The 27,038-nt window shown below is 34.6% G+C and overlaps 5 protein-coding genes across 5 annotated transcripts; 1 reads left to right on the top strand and 4 right to left on the bottom strand.

The window, feature by feature from the left end:
• Window positions 1-191: 191 nt before the first annotated feature.
• Window positions 192-2,391, top strand: LOC113709442 (putative 12-oxophytodienoate reductase 11). The gene is made up of 5 exons (XM_027232205.2): window positions 192-410; window positions 718-858; window positions 1,144-1,274; window positions 1,358-1,534; window positions 1,653-2,391. The coding sequence occupies exons 1-5, from the start codon at window positions 211-213 to the stop codon at window positions 2,243-2,245; spliced, it is 1,242 nt and encodes a 413-aa protein (XP_027088006.2). The 5' UTR covers window positions 192-210; the 3' UTR covers window positions 2,246-2,391.
• A 343-nt stretch (window positions 2,392-2,734) lies between these two features.
• On the bottom strand, window positions 2,735-3,671 carry LOC113709443 (protein TIC 20-II, chloroplastic-like). Its single transcript, XM_027232206.2, has one exon. It carries the CDS (start codon window positions 3,579-3,581, stop codon window positions 2,976-2,978), a length of 606 nt encoding a protein of 201 aa, XP_027088007.2. The 5' UTR covers window positions 3,582-3,671; the 3' UTR covers window positions 2,735-2,975.
• A 917-nt stretch (window positions 3,672-4,588) lies between these two features.
• Window positions 4,589-5,447, bottom strand: LOC113723425 (protein TIC 20-II, chloroplastic-like). Its single transcript, XM_027246509.2, has one exon. The coding sequence runs from the start codon at window positions 5,310-5,312 to the stop codon at window positions 4,692-4,694; it is 621 nt and encodes a 206-aa protein (XP_027102310.2). The 5' UTR covers window positions 5,313-5,447; the 3' UTR covers window positions 4,589-4,691.
• Window positions 5,448-15,292: 9,845 nt separating this feature from the next.
• LOC113723426 (major allergen Pru ar 1-like) lies at window positions 15,293-16,160 on the bottom strand. Its single transcript, XM_027246510.2, has 2 exons — window positions 15,921-16,160; window positions 15,293-15,779 (listed from the first exon to the last, which is right to left on the bottom strand). Exons 1-2 carry the CDS (start codon window positions 16,099-16,101, stop codon window positions 15,460-15,462), a joined length of 501 nt encoding a protein of 166 aa, XP_027102311.1. The 5' UTR covers window positions 16,102-16,160; the 3' UTR covers window positions 15,293-15,459.
• Window positions 16,161-21,169: 5,009 nt separating this feature from the next.
• On the bottom strand, window positions 21,170-22,742 carry LOC113723428 (flavonol sulfotransferase-like). Its single transcript, XM_027246511.2, has one exon. It carries the CDS (start codon window positions 22,594-22,596, stop codon window positions 21,577-21,579), a length of 1,020 nt encoding a protein of 339 aa, XP_027102312.1. The 5' UTR covers window positions 22,597-22,742; the 3' UTR covers window positions 21,170-21,576.
• Between the last annotated feature and the right edge of the window lie 4,296 nt (window positions 22,743-27,038).

Here is a 27,038-nt window from a genome sequence, read left to right as displayed (position 1 = left end):
TCGTAGAAACTTTCGATTGGAATTTAAACACTAATTGACTGCCAGCATCATTTGGCAAAATTTTCTAATGTTGGACCATTCCCAATTCCCACATACATACCACATAACCAGTTTTGTTACGTTACGTTGCTACCAGAGCCACGCCCTGCTCGATGTTGATTGGCAGAGAAAATCTAAGGAAGTCGAAACATTCGCACTTAGTAGAAAGAGATGTTACTTGGTATAAAAATGCCATTACCAGAAATCTGCTTGGTGCTAGGATTTCCACAAAGCCATAGGTTTGACGGAACAGAGGAAATGCAAGGAGAGAACATGGAAGAGCAAAGCAAGGAAAATCATCGTACAAGTGAAGCTGAGACCATTCCTCTCTTAACGCCTTACAAGATGGGCACATTTGATCTTTCCCACAGGTATGTTGTTTTCATTTTTCTTCCTAGTTTCTCTCGTTTATGGTTCGAAGAAGAGCGAAAGAATGTGTAAAACTGGCTCTCATGTATTTTCCCAACTTGGAATTCCAGTGGATACAAATGATTAAAATGCAAGCTGCTGTTAGTAATAAAGTTGATTGTTCTTGAATGAATTCTGCAGCCAAGTAGAGATACTCATGAGCCAAGGCTAATATCAGCCTTCATTTACTAGTCAAAATTTCAATGTGGCTTGTACCATTCATATAGATTTCGTAGTTAATCTCTCATCCGGATGTTTCTTGGTCATAAGGGTTGTTTTGGCTCCTCAATCAAGACTCAGATCTTACAATTTCGTTGCACAACCCCATGCCATTCTTTACTACTCTCAAAGAACTACACCAGGTGGTTTTTTGATTGGAGAAGCCTCCGGAATCTCAGAGACTGCTCCAGGGTATGTAAGTTACAGTTTGGCTTGTTAACTTCGATTACTTTTTAAATTGCTTGCCACAAAAATAGCCAGCCTGGTTATGTTCTTTAAGAAATCAATTTTATGTACAAAATCAGATCACCAACGGCAGTTGTTTATTTATATAAAGGCTTCCTCAAGGTCTCGGAAGTTCAAGCTGTTTCTTCAACTCTATCATCAGTTTCTTCTTGGTCATCATCATGTAAATCAAATTTTACCTCCTTTTCCTTTTAACATCTTCTCCTTACGTGTGTATATATATATGTTCAGCTATCCAAATACTCCTGGAATATGGACAAAGGAACAAGTAGAAGCATGGAAACCCATTGTGAATGCAGTTCATGAGAAAGGAGGAATATTTTTCTGCCAACTATGGCATGCTGGAAGAGCTTCAAATTACAGTTAAGTCATGAGAATTCCTCTTGGTTCCCTCCCTCATTCTTGTGCCTATTACTTAAAAAGCACTCAATATAGCAATATACAGGTTGCCAGCCTAATGGAAGTCCCCCAATCTCCTGTACTGACCAGCCAATTAAATTTGATTTCCATATTGATGGCTCTGGAGGAGCATCTTTCCCATGCCCAAGGCGATTAGCAGTTGAAGAGATCTCTCAAGTAATCAATGACTTCAGCATTGCAGCTAAGAACGCCATTGAAGCAGGTCATCATCCGTCTCAGCCATGAGTTAATCAGATCAGTCCCTTTGGAAACCAACAAAATTTGTATCCGTAGTTGAAATCTCTCAGTAACAAAGCCCCCTCTGTCCTAATATACTGCAGGTTTTGATGGGGTTGAGATTCACGGAGCCAACGGATACCTAGTGGATCAGTTCATGAAGGATCAGGTAAATGATAGAACCGATGAGTATGGTGGGAGCCTTGAGAATCGATGTCGCTTCCCTCTACAAGTGGTGGAAGCAGTTGCTGATGAGATAGGAGCTCAAAGAGTTGGAATTAGGCTCTCACCATTTGCTAATTACAATGACTCAGGAGACTCAAACCCTGAATCACTTGGACTCTACATGGCTGAGGCATTGAACAAGTACAACCTACTTTACTGTCATGTGATTGAACCCAGGATGATCACACAATTTGATAAGTTGACAACTAGAAACAGTCTTTTGCCTATGAGAAAAGCCTTCAAAGGAACATTCATTGTTGCTGGCGGATATGATAGAGACGACGGAAATAAAGTTATAAGCCAAGGTGGAGCAGATCTTGCTGCATATGGACGACTATTCTTGGCCAACCCAGACTTACCAAGGGGATTTGAGCTCAATTCACCTCTTAACAAATATGACAGGAGCACTTTTTACACATCTGACCCAGTAGTTGGTTACACGGACTATCCTTTTCTAGACTCCAATCCATAGGGCCTCATATTCAAATGTTCAGGAATCATGCGGCCAGATCCTAAAGAAAGTAACACACAACCACAGAGTTTCTCACTCTCTCTGCGCTCAATAACAAGAAAAAATGCCTGACCAGGGTACAAGAAAAGATTTCATTGGGATCAGAAGTTGTCATAGGTACAACATATATTATCCATTGCTTAATTTCTTTGGCTCATCTATTAAGATGAGATGCTAAAACAATACATCCAAACTTACTTCTACCATTCTACAACACGTTGCCTAATCTAAACCAGTGTAGCTAACAATTACATTTGGATAAAAAATTAGCATACTGCCTCAACAACCACAGGTGCCAGAATTAACTAGTAGACAGTCAATTTAACCATCTTAACGTTTGAGTAGATTAGATTGAGCTTTGCAGACACTTCAAGCTGGACGCTATCTTTTAAAAGTGTTTTGCATGATAAAAAACCAACGAAGGCATAAGCATCAGACAGCAATACAATATCAAACAAGAAAATTCCAGCTAGATTCCTCAATTGACCTAAATGCACTAGTCTTGCAACTATAACATTTTTCAACAAAAAAACAGGCTGCAATGAACATTTCTTTGCAACATTTTACATGGTCAACTCCTCAAACATGACTTCTACACCAAAAGAAGGATTTAAACTCTAGAACATCAGTTAGGAGAGACCAAACATTCCTCATGGAATCTGGGAATTCCAATTAAGCGATGATGAGGATTTTAATCGATTTGTCTGCCAGCCGCTGCAGCAACAAAAGGCAAGTGGGGAGTCTTCCCGAGCACACTACAGCCCAGCCCATAAGCAAAGCAAGCTACCAAAAACACAAACAGAGCATTATACCCCCAAATGGTGAGCTTGAGCCCGAGGCCAGTTTGGCCCGGAGACAAAATCCTCTGAATCAACATGGGCACCACCAGAAGAACATCAAGAACAAGGGCTTGGAGAGCATTGAATCTAATGTAGCGGCTAAGACTAGGGTTCCGGACTATGCCGATGTAGAGGGCAAAAAAGGAGACAAAAGAGGCATAAGGGACCGAGTGGTAGAGAGACAGGAGAGGGATGATGGGCTTGAAGGGGGCAGCTAAGATGGGGTATTGAGAGAAGAGGAAGCGGCCGTATTGGAGGCCGTTGAAGAGTGGGAAGAAGAAGGATGCGGCAGAGATTAGGCGGTCAGTGGCGGGGGTGGGGCTGTAGGAGGAGGAAATGGGTGGTGAAGGGGTTTTGAGGGGTGGTGGACGGTGGGAGAGGAGTGGGTGGAGCTTTGGGTGGCGGGGTTTGAGCGGATGGGGAAGGACGGAGAGGCGGAGAATTGGGAGACCGGCCATTTGTTGATTTGGGAGCAGAAGACAAATAAATGGTGGGGTTTTTAGTGGGTTTTGGATTGGAGGAGAATTACACCTGTTACCTTAAAATGTAGTCCAACATATGTGTAGAATTTCCTAATACTCTTCTTGACTTAGAAAAATTTTGCTTTTTTTTTAAACACATTTCTCAATCATCTTTTTATCTCAAATATATCAAATTATCATAGTACACTTTTTTACAAAAATTTCACCAAAAATATATTTTCTTACAATATATTTTCACCAAGAAACAAATGAAGTTAATCCTTGTCTAGTCATCTGGTTGCAACACCAAAATATTCTCCTATTCTAAGCACAAAAGCTAAACTAGTGAGTAGTGATTATGTATCAAGTCTTTGCTCGTTTGTAAATATTTTTGGCTCAAGCAACATAATTCTGCCGTTTCGTCAAAACAAAAAAAAAGAGAGTAGTGATTATGTAAATTTTTTCTCTTCACTTTTTATTATATTAGTTGATTATGCTTACTCACGTCAATTAAGATTTGTATTATGAGTTTCACACGTAAAAATTACACATGCAAGAAAAAATGTCCAATCCCCCGTCTTACATTATAAAGTATGCATAGATGAATTTATCACTAAATATTGAAGATCTTGCAACCTTCCCTGTCATATGACTTTGTTTTTGCGACAAATTTTTTGCCAAGTTTGTCAGCTACAAATTTTTTAAAAACTTTAATTATAGTAAGTTCAAAAAACTTTTTAAAATTTTTAAACTATACATTTCAAAATATTCAAAAAAAAACACACTTCAAAATTTTTTTAAAAAATTTCTACAATAAATTACAATAAAATTTTAGATAAACACCAAAAAAATTCACTTGCCAAACGGGGCAAGCAAATTATGCATAAAGTGATAAACATGATAGTTTTTCGTGTAAACAGAATGCAAGTTCGCAATATATGTTGTCAACCACTTTTGCGTATGCTTTCTCAAAGTCAATGACAAAAAAGAAAGGGAACACAAAAAAAAAAAACACATTTGCAACAAGTTACAAGCATAAACATCACTATTTTTTGTTTCCTAATCAACCAAAAATTTTTACACAGCAATCAGAAATATGTGACAAACTTAGGAGTAATCCAATTGTCTGCTGGCAGCCTCAGCAATAAAAGGCAAGTAAGGAGTCTTCCCAAGCACGCTACACCCAAGTGCATAAGCAAAGCAAGCCACCAAGAACACAAAGAGGCAATTGTATCCCAAGATGGTGAGATTCAGCCCCGGAGACAAAATCTGCTGCACCATCATCGGCACCACCAGGACCACGTCGAGTACCAGAGCCTGAAGAGCGTTAAAACGGACGTACCGGCTGACGTTCGGGTTTCGGACGATGCCCAGGTAGAAGGCGAAGAAGGAGATGAAGGAGGCGTAGGGGATGGAGTGGTAGGCAGACACGACAGGGATGATGGGTTTAAAGGGAGTCGCTAAAATGGGGTACTCGGATAAGAGGAAGCGGCCGTATTGGAACCCATTGAAGAGGGGGTAGCAGTAGGATGCGGCTGACATTAGACGGTCTGCGGCGGGGATTGGAGTTTTGGAGGATGCGGAGACGGACATAGGGGAAGTGACAGGTTTTGATGGCTGCGGGAATTTGAGATGGGTGCTGTGGGGAGGGGGTGGATGGAGTTTGCGGTGGAGGGGATTGATAGGGTGGCGGAGGACGGAGGGGCGCAGGAGTGGGAGGGTGGCCATTTTTTCTGACTCTGGAAAAAAAGGAGGCGGTGGAGGGTTTTAGCCTTTTAGGGCGGGTTTGGTTGATGCTGACGAGGGATTTGTTCATACACGTCGACAATTGCAGTTCCCAGTACTTTCGAGTCCTCTTTTGAAGGCTATAGTTTTGACTTTTGGGCTCTGCTTAGTCTTTAACATAACTAATAGACCGGAAATAGTAATGTGGATGGGGTCAAGGATTCAACTCTTGAGTTTGCTTAAGATCCACGTGGATGCTGTGCACTCATATGGTTCGATGGTGATTTAGTTCTCATAGATTCTCCGTGATCCTGTTGGGTCACCCCCTAGTATAGGTTAGATTAGAACTAGGAATAGGTGTAGATGTAGATAATGACAAGTGACAAAAAAAAAAAAAAAATTAGACCGGAAATAAGCCCCATCTACTATATAGATGATTATTGTTAGACGATTAAGTTAGAGAGGGAAACAATCCAACCGGGGGAACTAAGACCTACATAATCTTGAATAATAGAAAAATGGTTTCAACCAAAAACTTTCAAAAAAAAATATAAATAATCAATACCTATTAAAAGAGAAGATTGGATTTGATGATTTTGCTTGTACTTGCATAATATCAATAATGAGACGGTTGGATTTGATGATTTGATATTACTTGCGTGATAATATGGAAAGGATGGGTTGGTTTATTTAGGGAGAGTCTAAATGTAAGATCTCGTATTCGAACCCTCTGATTAAAAAAATAAAAAAAGAGGAGAATTTTATTGCATTAAGTTTTCTTATGAAATAAAATCAGATTGGTGAATGAAATCAGGTTGATATAAATCAATTCTTAAGGAAAAACAAGGAAACCAAACAATATACTAAGCGCAAAAACTGTTTTTTTTTAATGCAAATTGTAAAGAAATTTGCGTTTAAGATATTTTCATGCTAGGTAAATGTGACTAAACCGCCTCTTTTTGAATTCTTATTTGGCGTCGTGGGGCTTTTGGTCTTAGGGCTTCAACACACTAATCACCACCATCACCTATCACCCTTTGCCACCACCGCTTGCTACAAATGTTTTTTTTTTCAATTTTGCCTATTTTACTTGTATCGGCAAAATAGTCAATTTAGGTATTTTAACCAACTAAAAAGAGGTATATAGAGGTAAGGATTTAGATAGATCATACTTCGAAGTAAATCAAGAAAATGGGAGATGCAAATTGGTTGATTTTTGTTACTAATATTCTTTAGAATGGCAGGAAAAAGGGAAAAAAAACTCTTGATCTTTTAAAAGTACAAATGAATGGATAAAAGTGAGGAAAAAAAATAAAGAGAATAGAACTTAAAAAGGCCAAAAAAAAAAAAAATGTAGCATATCATCTGTCTTGCAATCGCAAATGTCTATGTATTCAAGAATTACATATGGAATTCAAATTAACAAGAGAATCAACTGACCTTATACTACTGCAGGGTTAGGCCTTTTTTCTGTGAGAAGAACTAAAGGTTTGTTCATGCAATTCATGGTTGTTAATATTTCAAGCCCATTGCATAAGGAAGTTATGTGTTGTTATTCCTACTTATAAACAGAAGGATGATATCACATCTAAGCAACAAAGAAAGCCAGGAAATTATGTGTTGTTTTTTACTCACTCAATAGTTATTGGCTATTAAGAAAATAAAAAATAACTTAAATTATGATGTTTATGAAGGAGAAATAATGATATAATAAAAAGTGGAATAGAAGATTCATTGCTGTATTTTAGATATCATCGTACATAAAAGATCAAGCTTGAGTTTATATAGATTTTGTTTTATTTTCTCCTCAGAACTTTGCTTGCTCGGCTTGAATGCATTTAATTAGTTTTCAATAGATATGGAGATTAGTTTTCAGATTATCTAAGAGAACATTTACAGGATATGAGTGTATAACTAAATTTATTAATTATAATGACCAATTATTCCTAATTAATATGTGAATTCCAACAAAATCGTCTATCAAATGTCGCGCCCCATTTTTTGAAATAAAGTTTATGTGTTGAAAGAATGATTTTTTTGATTAATTTTTATTTGAAATTAGTTTTTTATTTTAAAGAATAAATAAAGAAAAAGGGCCTAAAATAGAACTTAAAATATACGACGATTTAGGCCCAAAATAATAATCTAAAAAGGGTTTTAAAAAAAATAGAAGCCGCCACTTGGTATCGAGTTTAGGTGCACCAAATCACCCAAAATATATTTTTAAAGTATATAAATAATAAATAAAATCCCTTTTAGACGACTCCAAATTTTTGAAAACAAAAAAAACGGGTTTGGGAGTCATGGTTGAAGAAAGGGAAAGCAAAAATTTGATAGACTCAAAACTAAGGCACCCTTTCAACCTAACCAAGGTTAGTTGCAAGATTTAGTCGAAAATTTTCCTAATCCAACCTATAAACTTATCACATTAGGATGTTTTTTCATGGATGCAAATCTAGACCTAAGGAGTATCGAAAGGGGTAAGATCTCTCTTCAAAACTTAATTGATGCCAATCACATTTATTGTGAGATCCAAAAATGATTCTTAGAAGAAGTCACGAAAAATGTAAAAGATGGGACTCAAAAAGAAAGTAACGGGGTAGGGGAATGCAATATAACGGGTACGGGAGACTAAAATTCGTGACTCAATTTTCCCTTTTATAGAAGGGATAAGAGCGTATTAAGGCTAAGAAGCCATACTTGTTCATTTCCCATATTTGAAGGGTCACCCTCCTAACCTAGTCAAGCAAATGAATTAATTTATTCCTAATTTCCTAAATGAAATGCAAGTCTAAATGCTATGTTTTGCTCACATAGGGATAAGAAAGATAATATATAGAAGAAATATCATACAAGATGAGAAAATATTCTAAAAATGAAAAACATATATGAAATACGATGAATGTCACACAAAAAATGTGAATCTAGCACGAAAACTGCCTAACGGGTCTAGAATTGGATTAATCCATTTTTACAAGTTCTCACTAGCGTTGGACTAGTGAGAAAATGGGGAAAAAGACCACAACTAGCATTGAACTAGTGTGGTGATGTTATATATTTATTATAAACAAATAAATCATTTAAAATATAATTAAAGCAAGTAAACACGTAAAACACATAGAGCACATAACACGTAAGCATAATATCTAGATGCAAAGGTTCTAAAAAAAGTGAATAAACACATAAGTACACAAGCATGCAAGCACACAAGTAAAAAAATGCATATAAGGATCTAACTATTACATTTGGGGTCCTAACTACAATCTAAGGGGGGAAATTTAAAAAATAATAACCTAACTATTACATTTATCTAACTAATTACATGTTTGACAAAATTAAAATCTATCTATTACATAGCCTAACTAAATACATGTCTTAAACATCTATCTATTACAATTTGACATTTAAATGCCTCTCAAATAATCATCAAAAATTAAATATAATAAATAAAATTTTAAAAAGAATAAAACGAATAAATACAAGGAAAAAACACACGAAACATGCAATCACATATAAAAGGCACATAGAAGCACATAAGAGGATTCAAAGTAATATTAGAAGGTACCTCCCTTGAAATAGTGGTTAAATGGGGTAGAATGTGCCCTATTTATATTCCAAAATCAGCAAAATGGTCAAGGTACCAATTTAATTAACAAATAAATTATAAAGAAGTACAAATAACTATGAAATCTACTAATTAAAGCATTTAAATGAAGTATAATTAACAATTAAAGAAGATAAACAACTTATATTTAAGAAATCAAAACTGGTAGGGACCCAATTGCAAAAATTGAAAAAGTTTCTGGGGTCAAATTAATAATTATTACAAAAATAGAGGTCAAATAAATAAAAATAAAGTTTAGGGACCAAATTGAAATTAACTTAGGGACCTAATTAAAAGAAATCTAAAGTATTTAGGGTCACAATGAAATTACTCAAAAATTATAGGGTCCAGATTGCAAATTGCGTATCAGATTTGCAATGTAAAAGGCCACTTGGGCCATTTTGCAATATTTTTTTGGGCCAGAAGCCATTTGACCCAACGAAAAGCCTCAAGAACAAGTGTAGGCTGGCCTGCCTTTTACCAAGCAAAGAAAAAGAATCAAAAGGGTTGGGCTTTAACTTTCTAACCCAATGCCAAAACCCAAAGAAAAAACAACAAAAACCCAACTAAAATTATCCTTAACCCAAGAATCTAACCCAACAAGGTATTAAAAAAATTATTAAGCTTTATTCATGCCCTAAAATTATTAAGCTTTATTCATGCCCCAAAAAAAAATTATTAAGCTTTATTCATGCCCCAAAATCTAGAAATCAAATGCTTAAAAACATACTTAAAATATACAAAAGAGGATTAAAACTTAAAAGGGGTAAAATCGAGTCATATTTTTCGGATTTTGGGCCACAGTGAGATTGTTTAAAAGGTCAGGGGTCAAAAATGAAATTTTCCAAAATCTCCATGCATCTGGTTCGAATCATTTTAAGAGAAATTTCTAAATTTGTGATGAAATTTAAAATTTTTCTACAAATGGGGTTTTTTAAGTTTGGCATTCTGTCTAAGTGATGTTCGCTGAGCTCGCATTCGGCAAATGCGATTTATTATTGAATTTCTAATTTTGCAAAAATCTAAAAAAAAAAAAAAATTTTGCTTCAGACATCGCATGTGTCAAATGCGAGGTCAGGCATCCAAATGATAAATGCGAGGTCAGGCATCCAAACCTCCATCTTTGGACTTCTGAACCAGGTCTGGACATATCTACGTTTCCATGTTTCCAATAAATTTCCATACACTTAACATGAATAGTTTGTAAAAAGCGTATAAATGCAAATGCGAGGTCAAATGCTTTAGTGTATTTTAGGGAAATAATTTTTTGGGTAGTCTTTTAAGTTCATACTGTTGGCTCTGGCCTTTCAGCCAATTCGTGTCTCAAGTTCATTTTCCCTTTGGGTAAGAATTTTGGTTGAATACTACACAGCTGCTACTGAATTTAAGGTTGTCGACATAGGATTTATGAAATATATTTCAGCATGACTGATTTCATTAAACTCACCGGACAGATGCAATACAAAAAATACGAGATATTTTATATCGGTCCAAAGTAACTTTTAACCATATATCGTAATTATTCTTGAACCAATAAAAAAGTTTTTTCAAGTCAACATATAAGGGTCTTATTTGATTCCATTTAATATGTCAAGTGAATTTCACTTAATATGTTAATTAGTAGGTCTGTCCTTATATCTACGTAAAATATTTCTATAAGCATCCCAATGCCCAATAGTTGTTCCCCATTCAACCACCAAGCTTTTTTTCCCCCTTGTCGAATCAGTTTATCGAACAAAAATCATGGTGCATCCATTGTGCCACAAAGCCTTTTTTCATTAGAGTTTAACGAAGGTTGTCTGACCTCGCACTTGACCTTACATTTGTCAAATGCGAGGTCTGAAGCAAAATTTTTTTTATTTTAGATTTTTACAAAATCAGAAATTCAATAATAAATCGCATTTGCCGAATGCGAGCTCAGCCTATTCTTAGAAACCCCTATACAAATAACCCCTCAAATAGAAAACTTTTTTTTTTCATAATAGTTTTAGAATTTTCTCATCATTTTGATGCTTTGGTAGTTTAGCAACCCAGGAAGCATGCTTCATCAAAACATCACACCGGATGATTTCAAAGCACACCATGCTTCATTAACACCAAATCTAAACATATGAACATGATATTATGGGACAAAATCTGAGCTAACAACATGCAAAATGAAGGGGAAAACCATAGAAGGAAGCAGAAAACTAACAACGAGCACCGTAACAAGATTTTAACTTTTTTTTTTTTGAATAGAATAAGATGAAAAAATATTACCTTTGGCAAAACAACGCGTTACACCGTAAAATAAATGAACCTAAATGCGTGAAAATCATAGTGGAAGCTCAGTTTTTTGCTGCAAAATTTCGTCAAAGGTATGATGACTTCGCAACTTGGGGCCCTAAATTCGACGGACTTGGAGTTGTTTTTCCTAAATGGTTTCTGAATGAAAGTTTCTCTACTGCACCCCAGGAAAGTGCAGAAAACAAGAAGCCATTCTAACGACTGGAAATATGATCAGAAAATGCTCAGAAAGAAGGCTGATGGTTCAGCTTGATTGCAGCTTCCTTTCCTTCAGTTTCCTCTTCTTTTCCCTCTTTCTCTCTCTTTTGTTTTCCTCTCTCTTTCCTTCTTGCTTTTCCATCACCTCCACCCTTTTTTTTTTCCTAAGGCTGCGTTTGAAGCCTTTTATATGGAACAAAACCCCCCCAAACCCTAACAAGAACGGTGCAGATAAGCTGAATTTTTTCAAAAATTTTGAGCCATTAGATGGCTTTTATTCTAGAGAATTCTGACTAAAGATCATGGGGGTGAGGTGGCAAAGGTACTAAAGGGGTTGGAGGGAAAGAAAGGGCAAAAAAAAAAAGAGTGGAAATGGGATGGAAAATGACAACTACATCTTTCGTACTGTTCATCCATGGCTTCTGGTATGAAGCCATAGAGAAGGAGGTTTTTTATTTAAACAAAACCTGATTTTGATTTTCCTGGAGAAAGCTGATTGATGTAGATAAGGATCCTGAACTACTTTCACCTTTAATGTTTGAGACGCAGAGCTTCTTGGTTGACGGTTTTCTCCACTTGTTGTTTGGGCTCCCAGGACTTGATCGTGGATGTGCACTCTATCGTTTTGATCTCAATAAAAAGATGTTTGAATGCTTTGGTTGCGGCTCCAATAGGATATCCAGCTTTTCATTCAGGTTCCATCAGTTTGCACAATTTAATGGATGCGTGGCTATCTCTTTTCTTGCACTAACGATGACATGAACTCTTGATCTATTAACAAGCTATTCTACTGTGGTATCAGAAAATTATTCCAAACTGGAATAGGCATACTATTTATTGGCCTGTAGAATTAGGAAGTTGTTTCGGTATGGTATCTATTGGCAACCTTCTAATGACCAGACTTTGTTTGCAAACCTTGAATCAATCAACAAGGAGGACGATGGCTAGGGATGGCAACGGGGCGGGGTTGGGGCGGGGGACCCCTCCCCCATCCCCCGCCCCGCTGCCTACAAACTCCCCCCGCCCCCGCCCTGTCCCCCGTCTCCCACTCCCCCCGCCCCGCCTCCGCCTCCGCCCCGCTTCCCCCGCGGGGTTAATAAAATTTTCTCCGCGGGGTTAATAAAATTTTATTATAGTTCAATTTTAATAAATAATCAAGTACTAAAATATCAACACATTATCAAGTTATTATTCATTTTAATTTTACAATTGAAACTCATAAAAACAATCAAACAAAAGTTATTTGAATACAATCCAACATGATGAAATAAATACAACTAAAATAGTTAAGTTTTCACTTTTGGTACAAATACAATCACTAATTCATTATTGTGTTTGTGTTTTTTTTTTGAGAAAAAAGTGTTATTCTATTAAGTGTAATTAGAAATTTAGTATAAATGTATTAGTAAATTTAGTATAACTAATTAATAAATTCTATTAGTAGACATGTCTAATTATTCATATAATTGATAATATCAATTATATTACATGCACTAATATACATTATATGATACATCTAACTAATAATATCATTATCATAAGTTTATAACTAATTAAATTACATATTATATATAATTATATATATATATATTTTTTTTGCGGGTGGTGGGGCGGGGGAGTACTCCCCCGCCCCCCGCCCCGTTTCTAAACGGGGGGAAAAAATTCCACCCCGCCCCCGCCCCGAGAGCCCCCCGCGGGCACCCGCCCCCATTGCCATCCCTAACGATGGCAGCTCCTGCATACTAGTTTATTCTTCCAGAGGTTTGATGTCGGCTGATTCCCTCTGTCCCTATTTTAAGGATGATAAAATGACACTAGTAGTTAAAAATGTAAGAAAAATATAAGGAGAAAATTGAGAAGCAGATATCTTTAAATTTGTATTATGTTTTCCAATTAGGCGTAACGCTATTTACTTTGGATTGATGAAACTTTGAAAATTTTATGAATGTGAAATGGGATTATTTCACAATATTTCAATAAACCAAATGAAGATGCTCAATTTGAAATACTAAAAGCAACTTACAGCCTAAAGTAATATTTTTAATTTATGAAATATTAAACAATAAAAACATTGAATACTAGCTAAAAAGGTAAAAAGAGCTTGTAGACACACATACATAATCATATGTGTGTATGTATATATGTACATATATAGGAGTTTGAAAGTAGAACTAGTCTTTTTTCTTGCCACTTGTAAGTGTTGAATTATATTAGGGGTTCTAAATGCATGCAATATATATGGAAAAGATAGTAGATATATGTATATATGTACATATATGGGAGTTTGGAAGTAGAACTAGTATTTTTTCTGCCACTTGTAAGTGTTGAATTATATTAGGGGCATGCAATATGTATGGAAAAGATAGTAGAAACTTTTAAATTGTTATGTTGCACATTTTGGAATCTACTTGTGTAAACAAATCTAACAATCCTTTAATATATACAAATTGAGGCGATTATATGATACAAATTTGGTTTTAGTTATCATGATTGCACCAAAAATACTCCCCATATAAGCATGAAGTTTCCCACATTTCACTTTTACGTGAACCGCGTATTATTGACTCTATTTCTTTATTATTTTTTCTTTTTTTGTATAATAAATTCCGATGCTCTGAAAGTAAAAAAGTCACGTCAATGGGATTATTTTATAAAGGGTAAATTACATATAACCTCTCTGTGATTTTGTCTATTGCCACATGACCCCCTTTAACATTTCAAAAAAATCTACCTCATCCCTATGGTTTTATGTAAAGTGAAAATTTGACAAAAAATAGCAAATACAATATTATTAATTACAACACCAATAGTACCTTTACTTAAATGTTGAATCAATCGATGGCTTAACTGTCTTGTATAAAAGTGTAGGGGAATTATGTGAATAAAGGCAAAAATTATAGAGGGATAAAGTAGATATTTATACAAACCATAAGGAGCTTGTATGGAGATTAAAATTGTCACACATGCTCTTAGAGAGCATTTGGTATAAACGCCGTGACTACTTGTACATTCTTAACATTTTCTACTTTACATAAAACCATAGAGAGGTTATGTGGCTATTTTGAAACGTTAGAGAGGTCATTTCACATTACATAAAATCATAGGAGGTTATAAATAATATATCCTAAATAAAAACATATTTTAATTAGGTAAGACCTATTCCGGCTTTTTAGTTTTGAGATCGATTACGAAGACTTGCCCTTAGTACTCAGAAGTTACCTTTCTAGTATTTTGCACTAATGAAGAGGATGAACTTAAACTATATGGTGCTAAATTGCTAACCTAACACAATGTGCCCTAAAGTTTGCTTTGAGAATGTTGACCTATACATCCGGCATCTTTCGAGATTACAAAGTACCTGTTCTCAAATGGGTATTAGATTCTTTTGAGATTGAGCCTTTCTCTTATTCATTTAGGCTTCGAATGTGCCCTTTTTACTAATTTCTCTTAGTTGTCACTCTCCTTTTATTTTTGTATATCTATATTTCTACGAATCGTATGCTGATAGTAATAGTTGCTTAATTAATCTTTTCACTTTACCCTTCAAAATACAACTTCGATCAATATGTCCTTTGTAATTTACTAAAAGATAAGGAATAAAGTGAAAAAGAGTAGTAAATAATAAATATGCTCCGAGCTTTTTAAGATGACCAATTTTACAAGACATGGAAAAATGGTAAACATGTCACTCTAATTTCGTTTTATAAGGACATTTTTTTTATATTAATTGTATTACCGTTGATGTTTTATGGATTCTCCAATCGACGGTGCTGGTTTTTAGTAAATAATTTTTTTACTATTCATTTAGATCTTTTCATTACAAGATCGGATGATGAAATGAGACCAAAATTGCTTTTCGGGACAACAATGGAACAACAGTTTCAAACAAGATTCATTTAGTCTCACAAGAAAATACAAGCAGCATTTTATTCTGAGCCTTAACTGCGAATATATAGTTGAACCAAACATACAAGACTCCAAAAAGCATTCAGACAAAACAACACCATCAAACCATAACATACAAGTATCAGATTGACTCTGGAGGAGTTGGCAGCACATTAATCAGTTGTAGGCATCAGGATTTGCCTGGAGGTAGGTCTCGACAGCCTTGAACATGGCCAAGGCCCTCTCTTTTGCTGACTTAATTTTCTCTTTTCCTGCCTCAGCTTGTTCTTCTGTAACCTGGACGCTATCCTTGATGTGGTATGTGCTGCTGGTTTTGCAGATAGACCCTCCATCAGCGGAGGCTTCGATTTTGATAACACAGGTGATCTTCTCAAGCTCAGCACTGAAGGCATCGCTTTCAGTTACAGTATAGGTGTAGGTGAATTTGTTCTTATCAAGTCCATCGACTCTGTGCTTAGCACTCTTAATATGGCAACCTAAAGATAAGATTTCAAGTTTATCATTAGTTTTTATGCATGCACTACAAAAACGATGTGCATAAATGATTTACTATTACGTAGAATGATAAATATTCAATGACCTGAAAATGATTAAGTGCATGTGTAGAACTAACTAACCTTCACCAAAAGTAATCAATTTAATGGTTCCAACACCTCCATCTCCTTCAATGATCTCGACACTCTTGATGGCCTGTGGAAAGACCTTGGGAATGAGGTTGTCATCAAGGATGAAGGCCTTGAACAACCTTGCAGGAGGGACAGAGGAGGTGACCTCATAATCACAAGTGATAGGTGCCATGATGCCTTAATTTGGCGTTTGGGATATCTCAAGAAGGGTTTAGACTTGAGCTAGTTCTTGTGGAGGAATTGTGGTGCAAGGTAATGTAGTGAGAGATCGTATTTATAGATCGAAGTTATTGTCTGACTTGAAACAGAAAACAATACGATGTTAAATTGTTAGTAGTTGAATCCAACTAGCGAGGGTATTTACAAGTTGGACTTAGCTTTATGCTTTGCTAAGTGAACCAAAGTAAGAAATCCTAATTAAGTTGACTTCGTGGTCAGTCTTGCAAATTTAAAGTGTGAGTCCTCATTGGGTGGCCAAATAGTTATATTAAGCATTTGCTAAAATTCAATTTAAAAATGTTACGTTAGCAGCACAAATTTAAAGAAAAAAATGCTGAATTTGTCTAACTCGGTGCCTAATAATAATAATAATAATTCTTCATGAACTTTTATTGGCTTTCTGCAATTGACAAATTTGAGCAATTTAAGGCTTTACCTTTGTTTAATAACTCAATTCAGCACTTAATGTATTCAAATCTAAATATGTTTAGACGCATTTGATACCAAAAAATTGAACATCTGAATTAATTAATAGCACTGAATTTCGTAGGCAAAACTTGCTCTTAAAAATAAGTGATAATTTATTCACTTACCACTTAATGTGGTATGCAGTCAAAATGTATCCGATTTAGGATGTAACTATAAACACCAATTTCATTTATTTAATTTTTTTTAGCTTTATTTCTTATTTAATTCGTTTTTAGATTTATTTGTTAGCTTTGTTATTCTCGTTTTATTTATCCAACTAGTCGAGACATTGCAATCCTTTCGATAGTAGGCTCTTTCACACATCACTTTATGTGTCAATCAAAGTAATCAATTCATTCGAACTTTGTCCTTATTTTGTTAGGATAAATGTCTCTTGTTACTTCAATTGGTCAAAATTTTCAAATTGCTTTTCATTTAAATCAATAAGTTGATCGGGTTCGTCAGGTATTGTATAGTGCTTATCCTAGAGGATTGCATTCTCATTCTAGGCCAACCCTTGGTAGAAAAGGGCTCCTCAATAGGACATGCATCCGAATTACTTTGATTTTTACTAACTCGTCTCCTTTTCTTTTAATTTTGTCAGCAGTTAATCAAGAAGAGAATTTAAATAGGACTTTTCCTAGATTTTCAAATAATTGCAAACATAGCTACACAAAGAAACCCCATCATTACACGATCGCGTAGCCAAGTTTTGAGAAATAGTGTAAACATGAGTACACATCCTGAATCGTCTGATGGGTCTGCAAACAACACCATCAGCCGATCTGGTGGTGTACAACATGATCCCTTACCTGCTGGTCAACTTGAACCGCAACAGCTACCCCTATCCTATACTCAAATCTTTTTGACCCCCAGATTCTTGCTTAATACTACTATAGCCCAGTAAATTGAAAAATCTAATCAATTTTGTCCCTTTAAAATGTTAATCTCCTTTGATATGATTTAATATGATTTTTTGAGTAAACAACTTGTAAATTTTAGGATGAATTTTGAGGTTTTAATAGCTTTTGAGAGATTTATGATTTGAACTTTTTAGTGAGATTTTGGGTATTTTGTTGTTTAATTGAAACAAATGGGTTTTCATTCATTTTGTGAAGTTTAACATTTGATTTTGGTAGGCCTCATCTTAAGCCCTCAATTTCATTTTTATTTTAATTTAGACCCCTAATATTTGTAATAATAATAATTTGACCACTTAAATTTCTTTAATTCTTTCAATTGGATCTTTGTTTGTTTTAATTTGTCGAATATGGGTTGTTTATTTTATGTTTTATATGATTTATTTGATTGTAATAAATGCATGATGTCACCACACTAGTCCAACGCTAGTTGTGGTACCTCTTTTCCGATTCCACACTAGTCCAACGCTAGTTGTGATTCTTTGTTTCAAATTTCTCGCTAGTCCAATGCTAGTGAGAACTTATAGATATGGGTTAATCCAACGCTAGAGCCTTAGGGACCGTTCACGTGCTAGATCATGTTTGTATGACAATCACTACATTTGCATGCATATTTTCTATCTTTTAGGGTTTTTATCATTTTGCATGACATTTCCCTTATATGTACATTCCTTATCCCTTATTCCCCTATATGTATATCTCTTATCCCATATTTTCCATATATGTATATCTTTTATCCCTACATGTGAGACATGACGTTAGCCTTGCATTCCATTTAAGAATTAGAACTAGGTTAGTACATTTGCATGATTAGATAGGAAAAATACCTCTCGAATATGGGATATGGACAAGTTTGGCTTTCTAGCCTTAGCATGCTCGTATTCCCTCTATAAAAGGGAAAATTGAAGTCACGAATCTTAACTCCCCGCTCTCATTATGATGCATTCCTTTAGATCATATATATTTGTATATTATTATTTTCTTTTCTTTTCTTAGAGTCTCATATTTTTGCACATTCGTGACCTCTTCAAATAATTACTTTTGGGTATCGTAATTAATGTGATTTGCACTAATTAAAATTCGAAGAGACATGTTGACCCTGATACATTAGGTCTAGGGTTTGCATTTATATAGTACGTCCAAATGTGATAACTTTTTAGGTTAAAAATAAGAAAATTTTTGACTAAATCACGCAACTAGCCTTGACTAGATTGAAAGGGTGCCTTAGATTTTATCCTTGCCTTCCCTTTCTTCAAATGTGACTCCCAAACACTTTTCTCTGATTTTCGAAAACTTGGAGTCGTTTAAAAAGGGGTTTTCTACTTTTTTTTATTCAAAATTCATTTTAGGTGATTTTGGTACACCTTAACTCAATACCAAGTGTTGACTTCTATTTTTTTATTAAAAACCCTTTTTCAACTATATTTTGGGCCAAAATCGTCGCACTTTTAAGTCCCATATAGGCCCATTTTCTTTATTTATTTTCTATAAATCAAACTCTCATTTTCATTCAAAAATCAATCAAGATTCATTTTTATAACACTCGTTATTTTTCATTTTTAAAAATGGGGCGCGACAGTAACGATTGAATAACTTAATGGATTCAAATTTCAAATTTCAGTTTTATCAAACGCACCCTTAGAACATGTTGATTAAAACAAAAATCTCACCATGTTGATTAAATTCGAAACTTTGTTGTTGTTAAAAATGTATTTCCTCAAATTAACATCAATAAGTGGATGTGAGATTCAAATGTGACAAAAACATCTCTCATACGCAAGTCATGGACATTTGGACATTGTGATAGAAAAATTTTGTGTTGTGAAAATTACACGGTCGTATGTCGAATTATATTGGGGGTCTAAATGCATGCAATATGTATGGAAAAGATAGTAAAAACTTTAAAATTGTTGCGTTGCATATTTTAGAATCTACTTGTGTAAACAAATTTAACATTCCTTTAATATGTACAAATTGAGGCGATTATATGATACAAATTTGGTTTTAGTTGTTTGGATTAATACAAAGAATTGTGTTTGACGCTCTTGTTTTGTCATAGTGCTGTTTTCTCGTGTTTTTCCTTCTTGTTAAGTGTTGAAGGTGCTATTCAATTTAAAGGCTCTATTAATGATCTCAACAAAACGGTAGGAGATGGTAATTTTGGTAGGTTGGAGATCTCACGGGCGAATGAAGAATGTAAGCTGAAAAAGCATAGCTAAATGAAAAACGTACAAATTGAAGCCTTCCATCAGCCAAAAAAAAAAAAAAAAACTAGAAGGACTTGAGCGCTAAAAAGGACTTGGCAACACTGAATTCAGCAAGCAAAGAAGCTCGTTACCGCCGCCGCCACAACAAAATGGTCAAGCGACGGGCGACGAAACTTCGATAGTTAACGGGTAAACGGCGCCCGCCAGTATTTAATATTTATAGAGGACGTCATTCTCTCTTGTCGAAGGAAACTTTCCTGCAACTTTTGGGCAACCTTGTGGTCCCTTTGACGTGGTTCCAAGATGTTTGGTCTGATGCTCACTTTTTCCCTTTTATTTTTTTTTTGGGTGGAAACCTTTGAATGTCTTGATGATTAATCCAGAATCAAGCACTTTTGAACTCTTCAAGGTTGTTTTCTCCATTCACAAGACTAGAACCCCATTTGGCAAGTGAATTTTTTGGATGTTTGTCTAAAACTTTACTATATTTTATTGTAGAAGTTTTTAAAAAAATTTTTGAAATGTGTTTTTTTTAATATTTTGAAATTTATAGTTTAAAAATTTTAAAATTTTTTTTGAGATTACGATAGTTAAAGTTTTTAAAAAACTTGTAGCAGATAAACTTGACAAAAAACTTCTTTTTCAAACAAGACACTATCTCAAGATCCTTTTAAATGGTATCAAATTCCGTCATCGACCTCTTGACTGAACAATTGTTGGTACAATTAGGGGTGGCAATGGGGCGGGGGATCCCTCCCCCACCCCCATCCCATTGCCTATTAATTCCTCCTGCCCCCGCCCAGTCACCCGCCCTCCGTTTGCCCTGCCCCGCCCCGTTTCCCCCGTGGGATTAAAAAAAATTTATTATATAATTTCATTATAATTAAATTTGAGCAAATAATCAAGTACTAAAATATTAACATATTACCAAATTATTATTCATTGTAACTTCACAATTGAAACTCATAAAAATAATTAAACAAAAGTTATTTGAATACAATCTAATATGATAAAACAAATATAACCAAAATAATCAAGTTTTTACTTTTGATACAAATACAAATACTAAATTATTATTGTGTTTTTTTAGAAAAAAGTGTTATTGTATTAAGCGTAGTTAGAAATTTAATATAAATGGATTAATAAATTTAGTGTAAATAATTAATAATTTTTATTAATAGACATGTATAATTAGTAGTATAATTGATAATATCATTATATATATATCTTTTTTTTCCAAACGAGTATACTTCCCTGCCCCAAACCTGTCCCAATAGACCCCGCGAGCATTCACACCCGTTGCCATCCCTAGGTACAGTCACTGGTCAAATGGATGGAGAAATCAAGAGATTGAGGAACAAGATGAAGATGGCAAGGAGTCAGGTGACTATGATAGATTTAGTGACAGTGAGTATGAGTTCCAAAATGAAAAAGATGATGATGCTATTTATATATTCAAATATAAAGAAGTAGTATTATTATAGGAAATAAAAATCAAGAACAATATTCCATGCCATCACTTTTGCCCATGGTTCAAAGTTGTAATCGCGGTTGCGGTGGCGGCTCAGATTATTTCATATCGATCTCGACATATCAGTCGCGATTTCGACGAAATACAAATTTTTGAAATATTTAATATTTTAAAAATAAAAAAAAATTTAAAAATTAGCAAAAATAATAAAATTTTGACCCGACTCAAGATGACTCGAGGCCAGTCGGGCATTTCTATCCGTTTCGGAAACGTCTTGATCGAGTTTTCGGCGATTCATTATATCAAAATCATATCGTTCCAGTATCGAATCAGGAAGCTCGTTCCAGTGACGACGAGTCGTCTCAGTCTCGGTCTCGGCCGAGTCCTTGAACCATGCTTTTGCCTTCGGTTTCCTGTTCTGAAGATGAACCAAATGTGAAGCCTGAAAACTGCAGCTTTTGTTCTGTGGTGTAATCTATCATCACTTTCATATCTTCAGTTAAAAGATTCTTCCAATCGCCAACATCTCCTTTCCTGAAAAATGAATTGTTATACACCCGACCTTTCTGATAAAAACCACTCTTATTCACCTCCAAATTGCTCAAATTTCTGAAGCTGCACATTCCTATTATTTTCTCGGGGACACCTTCAATCTCTTCCTCCTGGGAAAATGGCTTCCCCATGAACTCAGCCAATTTCTTCACGTAAAAAAGTTCATCTTTCTTCAGCTCTTCATACTTCAAGAACAGCATAGTCTCGGGCCTTTCAATGCTAGCTCTCCAGAACCCCAAGACATGGTCCCAGTAAGGTCCAAATGCAGACTTGCCCTGGCAGAACAGCTCTAATTCCTCCTCCAGGGAAGGGGCCGGTTCCCTTGCATCTGGTCCCGTAGAGAGATGTTTCAATGTTTGTAACATGTGCCAATATGAAGTGAACGTGTCCTTTGGTTCCCTACATATGTAAATAATCTTACATCCTGATTCTAGTATAGATTTTGGCAAGGATGTATAAGGGATATGGGTGGCTAGAAGGGGGAGCTGGGGTGTTCTGTAAGAAGGATCGTCGCCAAGATCAACTTCCATATGTGGAAAGCATTCATGCGGAACGGTATTAAGCAGAGGGTTTGGGGATTGCATAAAACGATCTCTCGTTAAGATGGAAAAAGCCAAGGCCTTGAGCCATGTGGTACCTGTTTTGACAAAGCTGCACAAAAAGATGTCCTCGGGATTAGCCTTGAAATGTTCCTGGAGAGTGATGGTTGCTTCTAAGTAGACTAAAGGGAACCAAAAACCTTGGTATTCATAGAAGTCCAAGGAGGGATCTATGCCTTCTCTTTTGGGAAGAGCTGATATGATCTCGGGATATCTCATGTTGGTTTCCATAGACTACTTTCTCAAATCTTTTGAAGCTACGATAAATGTGGCTATGCTGCTGGTAACGTAGCTGAAAGAGAGGTGGACTGTGCTCTCTGCTCTGTTGAAGAGGATGAGCTGAAACTAGAAATGCCAATGGTTATATAATTGAATTTCTTTCTTGTCCACTGGAAAGCTGAAGAGATTGGAAAAGATTCGTAGAAAGACAAGCACCACGTGTTTCTCTTTCTTTTGATTGTTTTCTTCTTGGACCTTCAATGATTGCTAAAAAATGTCGAGGGCCCTCCTATCCTATCTGTCACGGACATTTTCGACAAGACTTGTCAAAAAGGAAATGATTTATGACTTTAAAATGTATAACGTACCAAGTACACTACACGTTATTTGGACTTGCAGTATTTTTCCATTCATGTAAACCACCTCAAATACTTGCTTATAGGGCCTGTTTGGAACCAAGTTTTTTGGCCAAGTTTTTTAGCTACTAGTTTTTTAACAACTTTAGCTACAGGAACCCAAAAAAACTTATCAAATTTTTTAACCTACACACTTTAAAATATCGGGCCTGTTTGGAACCTGAGTTTTTTGGGAGTTTGTCTAAAACTTTACTGTAGTGCACTGTAGAAGTTTTTGAAAAAATTTTGTAGAAGTTTTTGTAAGGTGAAAAACTTTTTTGTAGAAGTTTTTGAAATGTTACTGTAGACGTTTTTTGGATTATTTTTAGAGGTATTTTTAAAACATATTTTTGAGTATTTTATAATTTATAATTTTTATATTTTTAAACATTTATGCATTTATAATACATTTATAAATATTTAGAAATAAATATATTTATATATTTATTTAAAAATATATAAATGTATTATATTATATGTAATACGTAATATACATATATTTATAAATGTATAATTAATATAAATGTATAAATTATAAATGAATATTATATAAATGTATAAATTATAAATTATAAATGTATATGATGATTATGTATAAATGTATAAATATAATTAATATAAATGTATAAATGTATTAATATTATGTATAAATGTATAATTAATATTGTTTATAATTTATAATTTTTATTGTTTAAATATTTATATGCATTTATGCATTTATAAATATTTATTAATAAATATATTTATATATTTATATAAAAATATATAAATGTATTATATTATATATAATACATAATATACATATATTTATAAATGTATATATGTATAATTAATTTAAATGTATATATTATAAATAAATATTATATAAATTTATAAATTGTAACTTATAAATATATATATGATGATTATGTATAACTGTATTAATATAATTAATATTATGTATAAATGTATAATTTATATTGTTTATAATTTATAATTTTTATTGTTTAAATATTTATATATATTTATGCATTTATAATACATTTATAAATAAATATATTTATATAGGTATATAAAAATATATAAATGTATTATATTACATATAATACATAATATAAATATATTTACAAATGTAATAATTGTATATTATTATAAATGAATATTATATAAATATATAAATTAATATATTATAAATATATAAATATATAATATTATGTATTAATATAATTAATATAAATGTATAAATGTATTAGTATTATGTATAAATGTATAATTAATATTGTGTGTTAATATTATGTATAAATGTATTATATTATACATAATACATAATATAATTGTATATAAATATACATAAATATATATACGTAAATGTGTAATATATATAATATGTATTATATATATTAAATATATAATATATAATATTTATATAAATGTATAATTACATATTTATATTAATATTAATTTATATGGTATATAATATTTATATAAATATATAAAAATATATTTTAAATAAAATAAAATATTTATAATATGTTGAAATAAATATATAAATATATAATATATATAATAAATTTTTGAGGGTGAGGGACTCAAAAATTCAAAATATTTTTTTGAGGTTACCGGCGGCGCCGGAATAAGTGACCGGCGCCGGGAGAGGTGGTGGAGGCGGTGTCTGGTGTGGTGGGTTGGGTGAGGGAGGAAGAAAAGTTTTTGAGAAATTTTTTGTGTATAGATTTTTGAAGTGTGTAGGTAAAAAACTTTGAAAAGTTTTTTGGGATTCCTGTAGCAAAAGTTGTTAAAAAACTAGTAGCTAAAAAACTTGGTAAAAAACTAGGGTGCCAAACAGGCCCATCTAATACACAAAAAACTTTCCATTTTCTTCTTCTTTCTCCCCCACCCCTATTCACCACACCTCCGCCGCCGGCCACCACCACCTCCACCGCTGTTTCCGGCGCCGGCCTACCCCTTTTTTTTCCTTCTCCCTCTCCCTCTCCCCCTCCCCCTCTCTTTCCCTCCCCTCCCCTCCCTGGCCACCCTCCCGCTTCCTCTCTGGTCGCACGCTATCAGGAAAGACCGAATTGGGCAAAAGGCTTCCGCTTCCTCTCTGGTCGCACGCTATGCGATCTGGTCGAACGATCGAATTGGGCAAAAGGGGAGGGGGGAAGGGGAGGGGAGGAGAGGGGGAGGGGGAGATGGAGGAGAGGGGGAGAGAAAAAGCAAAAAAAAAAATTGTATTCTGCCATGGCTGCTGGTTCTCTGCTTCGGGAGGGAGAGGGGGATGGTGAAGGGGAGTAGAGGGGGATAGGGGAGCAGAGAAGGAGAAGAGGGGAAGAAAAAATGAAAAAAAAAAATTGGGGAGAGGGGCTGCTGGTCGTCTGGTACCGCGAGGGAAGAGGGAGGGGGAAGGAAGGAAGAAGAAGAAGAAGAGGAGAGGAGAGAAAAGAAAAAGGAAAGAAAGAAAGAAAAAGAAAAAGAGAGAGAAAAAAAAAGAAAAGAAAAAAAATGGAAGGGCCATGGCTGCTGGGACTGGGAAGGCAGAGGTAACGGGGGAGGGAAGGGGGAGGGAGAAGGAAGAAGAAGAAGAGAAAAAAGAAAAGAAAAAGGAAAGAAAGAAAAAGAAAAAGAAAGAGAAAGAAAAAAAAAGGAAAGAAAGTTTTTCATCTTAAAAAAACTTCTACAAACAAATTTTTCACTTTACAAAAACTTCTACAATTTTTTCAAAAACTTCTACAGTGTACTACAGTAAAGTTTTAGACAAACTTCCAAAAAACTTAGGTTCCATACACGTTATTTTGCCTTTTTTCAATCATTTTTTATCTCGTATATATCAAATCATTATGATATACTTTTTTTTAATATAAAAATTTCTAAAAATAACAATCCAAACAATAAACTAAAAGAAAATAACCCTCACCTATTCATGGTACCAATTTAAACTAGAATCTTAAAACAAAATACTAATAGACATGTGCTAAACAAATAAAATGTAGAAACATGAATGAATTCCTACCTATTTACTAACCCCAAAAAATGAATTCCTACCTATTTCTATGCTAATCTTCTCTATTGCCGCAGGCCCAAAAATAGATTTTGGGTAGAAATATTTGAATATTTGTTGAAGGTAACTTTCGGACGGACTAGATACTCGTTCATGCAAGCAAGGGAAACAAAACTGGCAGATCAGTGGTTGAATTCCTTCCACCCCCCAATCTATATTTGGAGCCTATCACCAACCATCCAAACGATTTCGAGTTATGATAATTTTCAGCTTCCTAATCTTTCTCTTGGGCATTTTCTTTCCCTTGTATACCCGTCCTGGAGTTGTTCCAGCACCAATTGATCCAAGTTCCCTATGAGTCAGATCGGAAACAGGTCTGTAGGCCTCAGCAAAGCATTGAATTAAGAAAGGTCCCAAGTCAAAATCCCAAGCAACTTCCATTCCATGGCAATTAATAGAATAGCATCCAAGTTTCATGGCAACTTTCATGCCCACTGGCGGGTCCATGAAAATAAATGAAATGTACATTTTCAAATCTCTGCGCCTGAACAAGACTCAAGGCGATGGTAGCTCTTCAAGTTTCAGCCACGTTGATAGTCAGAGGTTTGGTGCGACGTTTATGATTATTGGTCTGGGTCCGTACGATGCAGGTGACTATTCATATTGGGCTGTGTGAAATATGAATTATTGTTTGTGGCCCACGGGATGAAAGTATTTGTCTTATTGTTTAGCGATGCTGCTTTCGTTGTCCTAAGACTCCTGGTCCCATGTTTTAAGACAAAGTGGTCCACTCCTGGATTGTACGAATGAATTATTATTATTTGGGGTCTACGGCATGTGACCATTTGTTTAATTGTTTAGCCTTGTCACTTTCATGGTCCTCCATTTTAAGGGAAAATAGTCCTCCATTGTTCGTCTCACGCGTTTGTAACACGCAGGGCCTGTTTGGAACCTGAGTTTTTTTGGAGTTTGTCTAAAACTTTACTGTAGTGCATTGTAGAAGTTTTTGAAAAAATTTTGTAGAAGTTTTGTAAAGTGAAAAACTTTTTTTTCCTTTTTTTTTATTTCTTTTTCTCTTTCTC

Source organism: Coffea arabica, chromosome 9e (assembly GCF_036785885.1).
Source record: "Coffea arabica cultivar ET-39 chromosome 9e, Coffea Arabica ET-39 HiFi, whole genome shotgun sequence".
Lineage (NCBI taxonomy): Eukaryota > Viridiplantae > Streptophyta > Magnoliopsida > Gentianales > Rubiaceae > Coffea > Coffea arabica.
Note: the sequence above shows the minus strand (reverse complement) of the source record. Positions and strands in the feature narration are given on the sequence as shown.

Bases quoted from the DNA above. Each gene is read 5' to 3' on its own strand.
- LOC113723426 (XM_027246510.2), bottom strand. From the start codon at position 16,101: ATGGCACCTATCACTTGTGATTATGAGGTCACCTCCTCTGTCCCTCCT. The intron at 15,780-15,920 runs GTTAGTTAGTTC...TCTTATCTTTAG, and splicing joins ATTGATTACTTTTGGTGAAG to GTTGCCATATTAAGAGTGCT.
- LOC113723428 (XM_027246511.2), bottom strand. From the start codon at position 22,596: ATGGAAACCAACATGAGATATCCCGAGATCATATCAGCTCTTCCCAAA.
- LOC113723425 (XM_027246509.2), bottom strand. From the start codon at position 5,312: ATGGCCACCCTCCCACTCCTGCGCCCCTCCGTCCTCCGCCACCCTATC.
- LOC113709443 (XM_027232206.2), bottom strand. From the start codon at position 3,581: ATGGCCGGTCTCCCAATTCTCCGCCTCTCCGTCCTTCCCCATCCGCTC.
- LOC113709442 (XM_027232205.2), top strand. From the start codon at position 211: ATGTTACTTGGTATAAAAATGCCATTACCAGAAATCTGCTTGGTGCTA. The intron at 859-1,143 runs GTATGTAAGTTA...ATATATGTTCAG, and splicing joins ATCTCAGAGACTGCTCCAGG to CTATCCAAATACTCCTGGAA. The intron at 1,275-1,357 runs GTTAAGTCATGA...AGCAATATACAG, and splicing joins TGGAAGAGCTTCAAATTACA to GTTGCCAGCCTAATGGAAGT.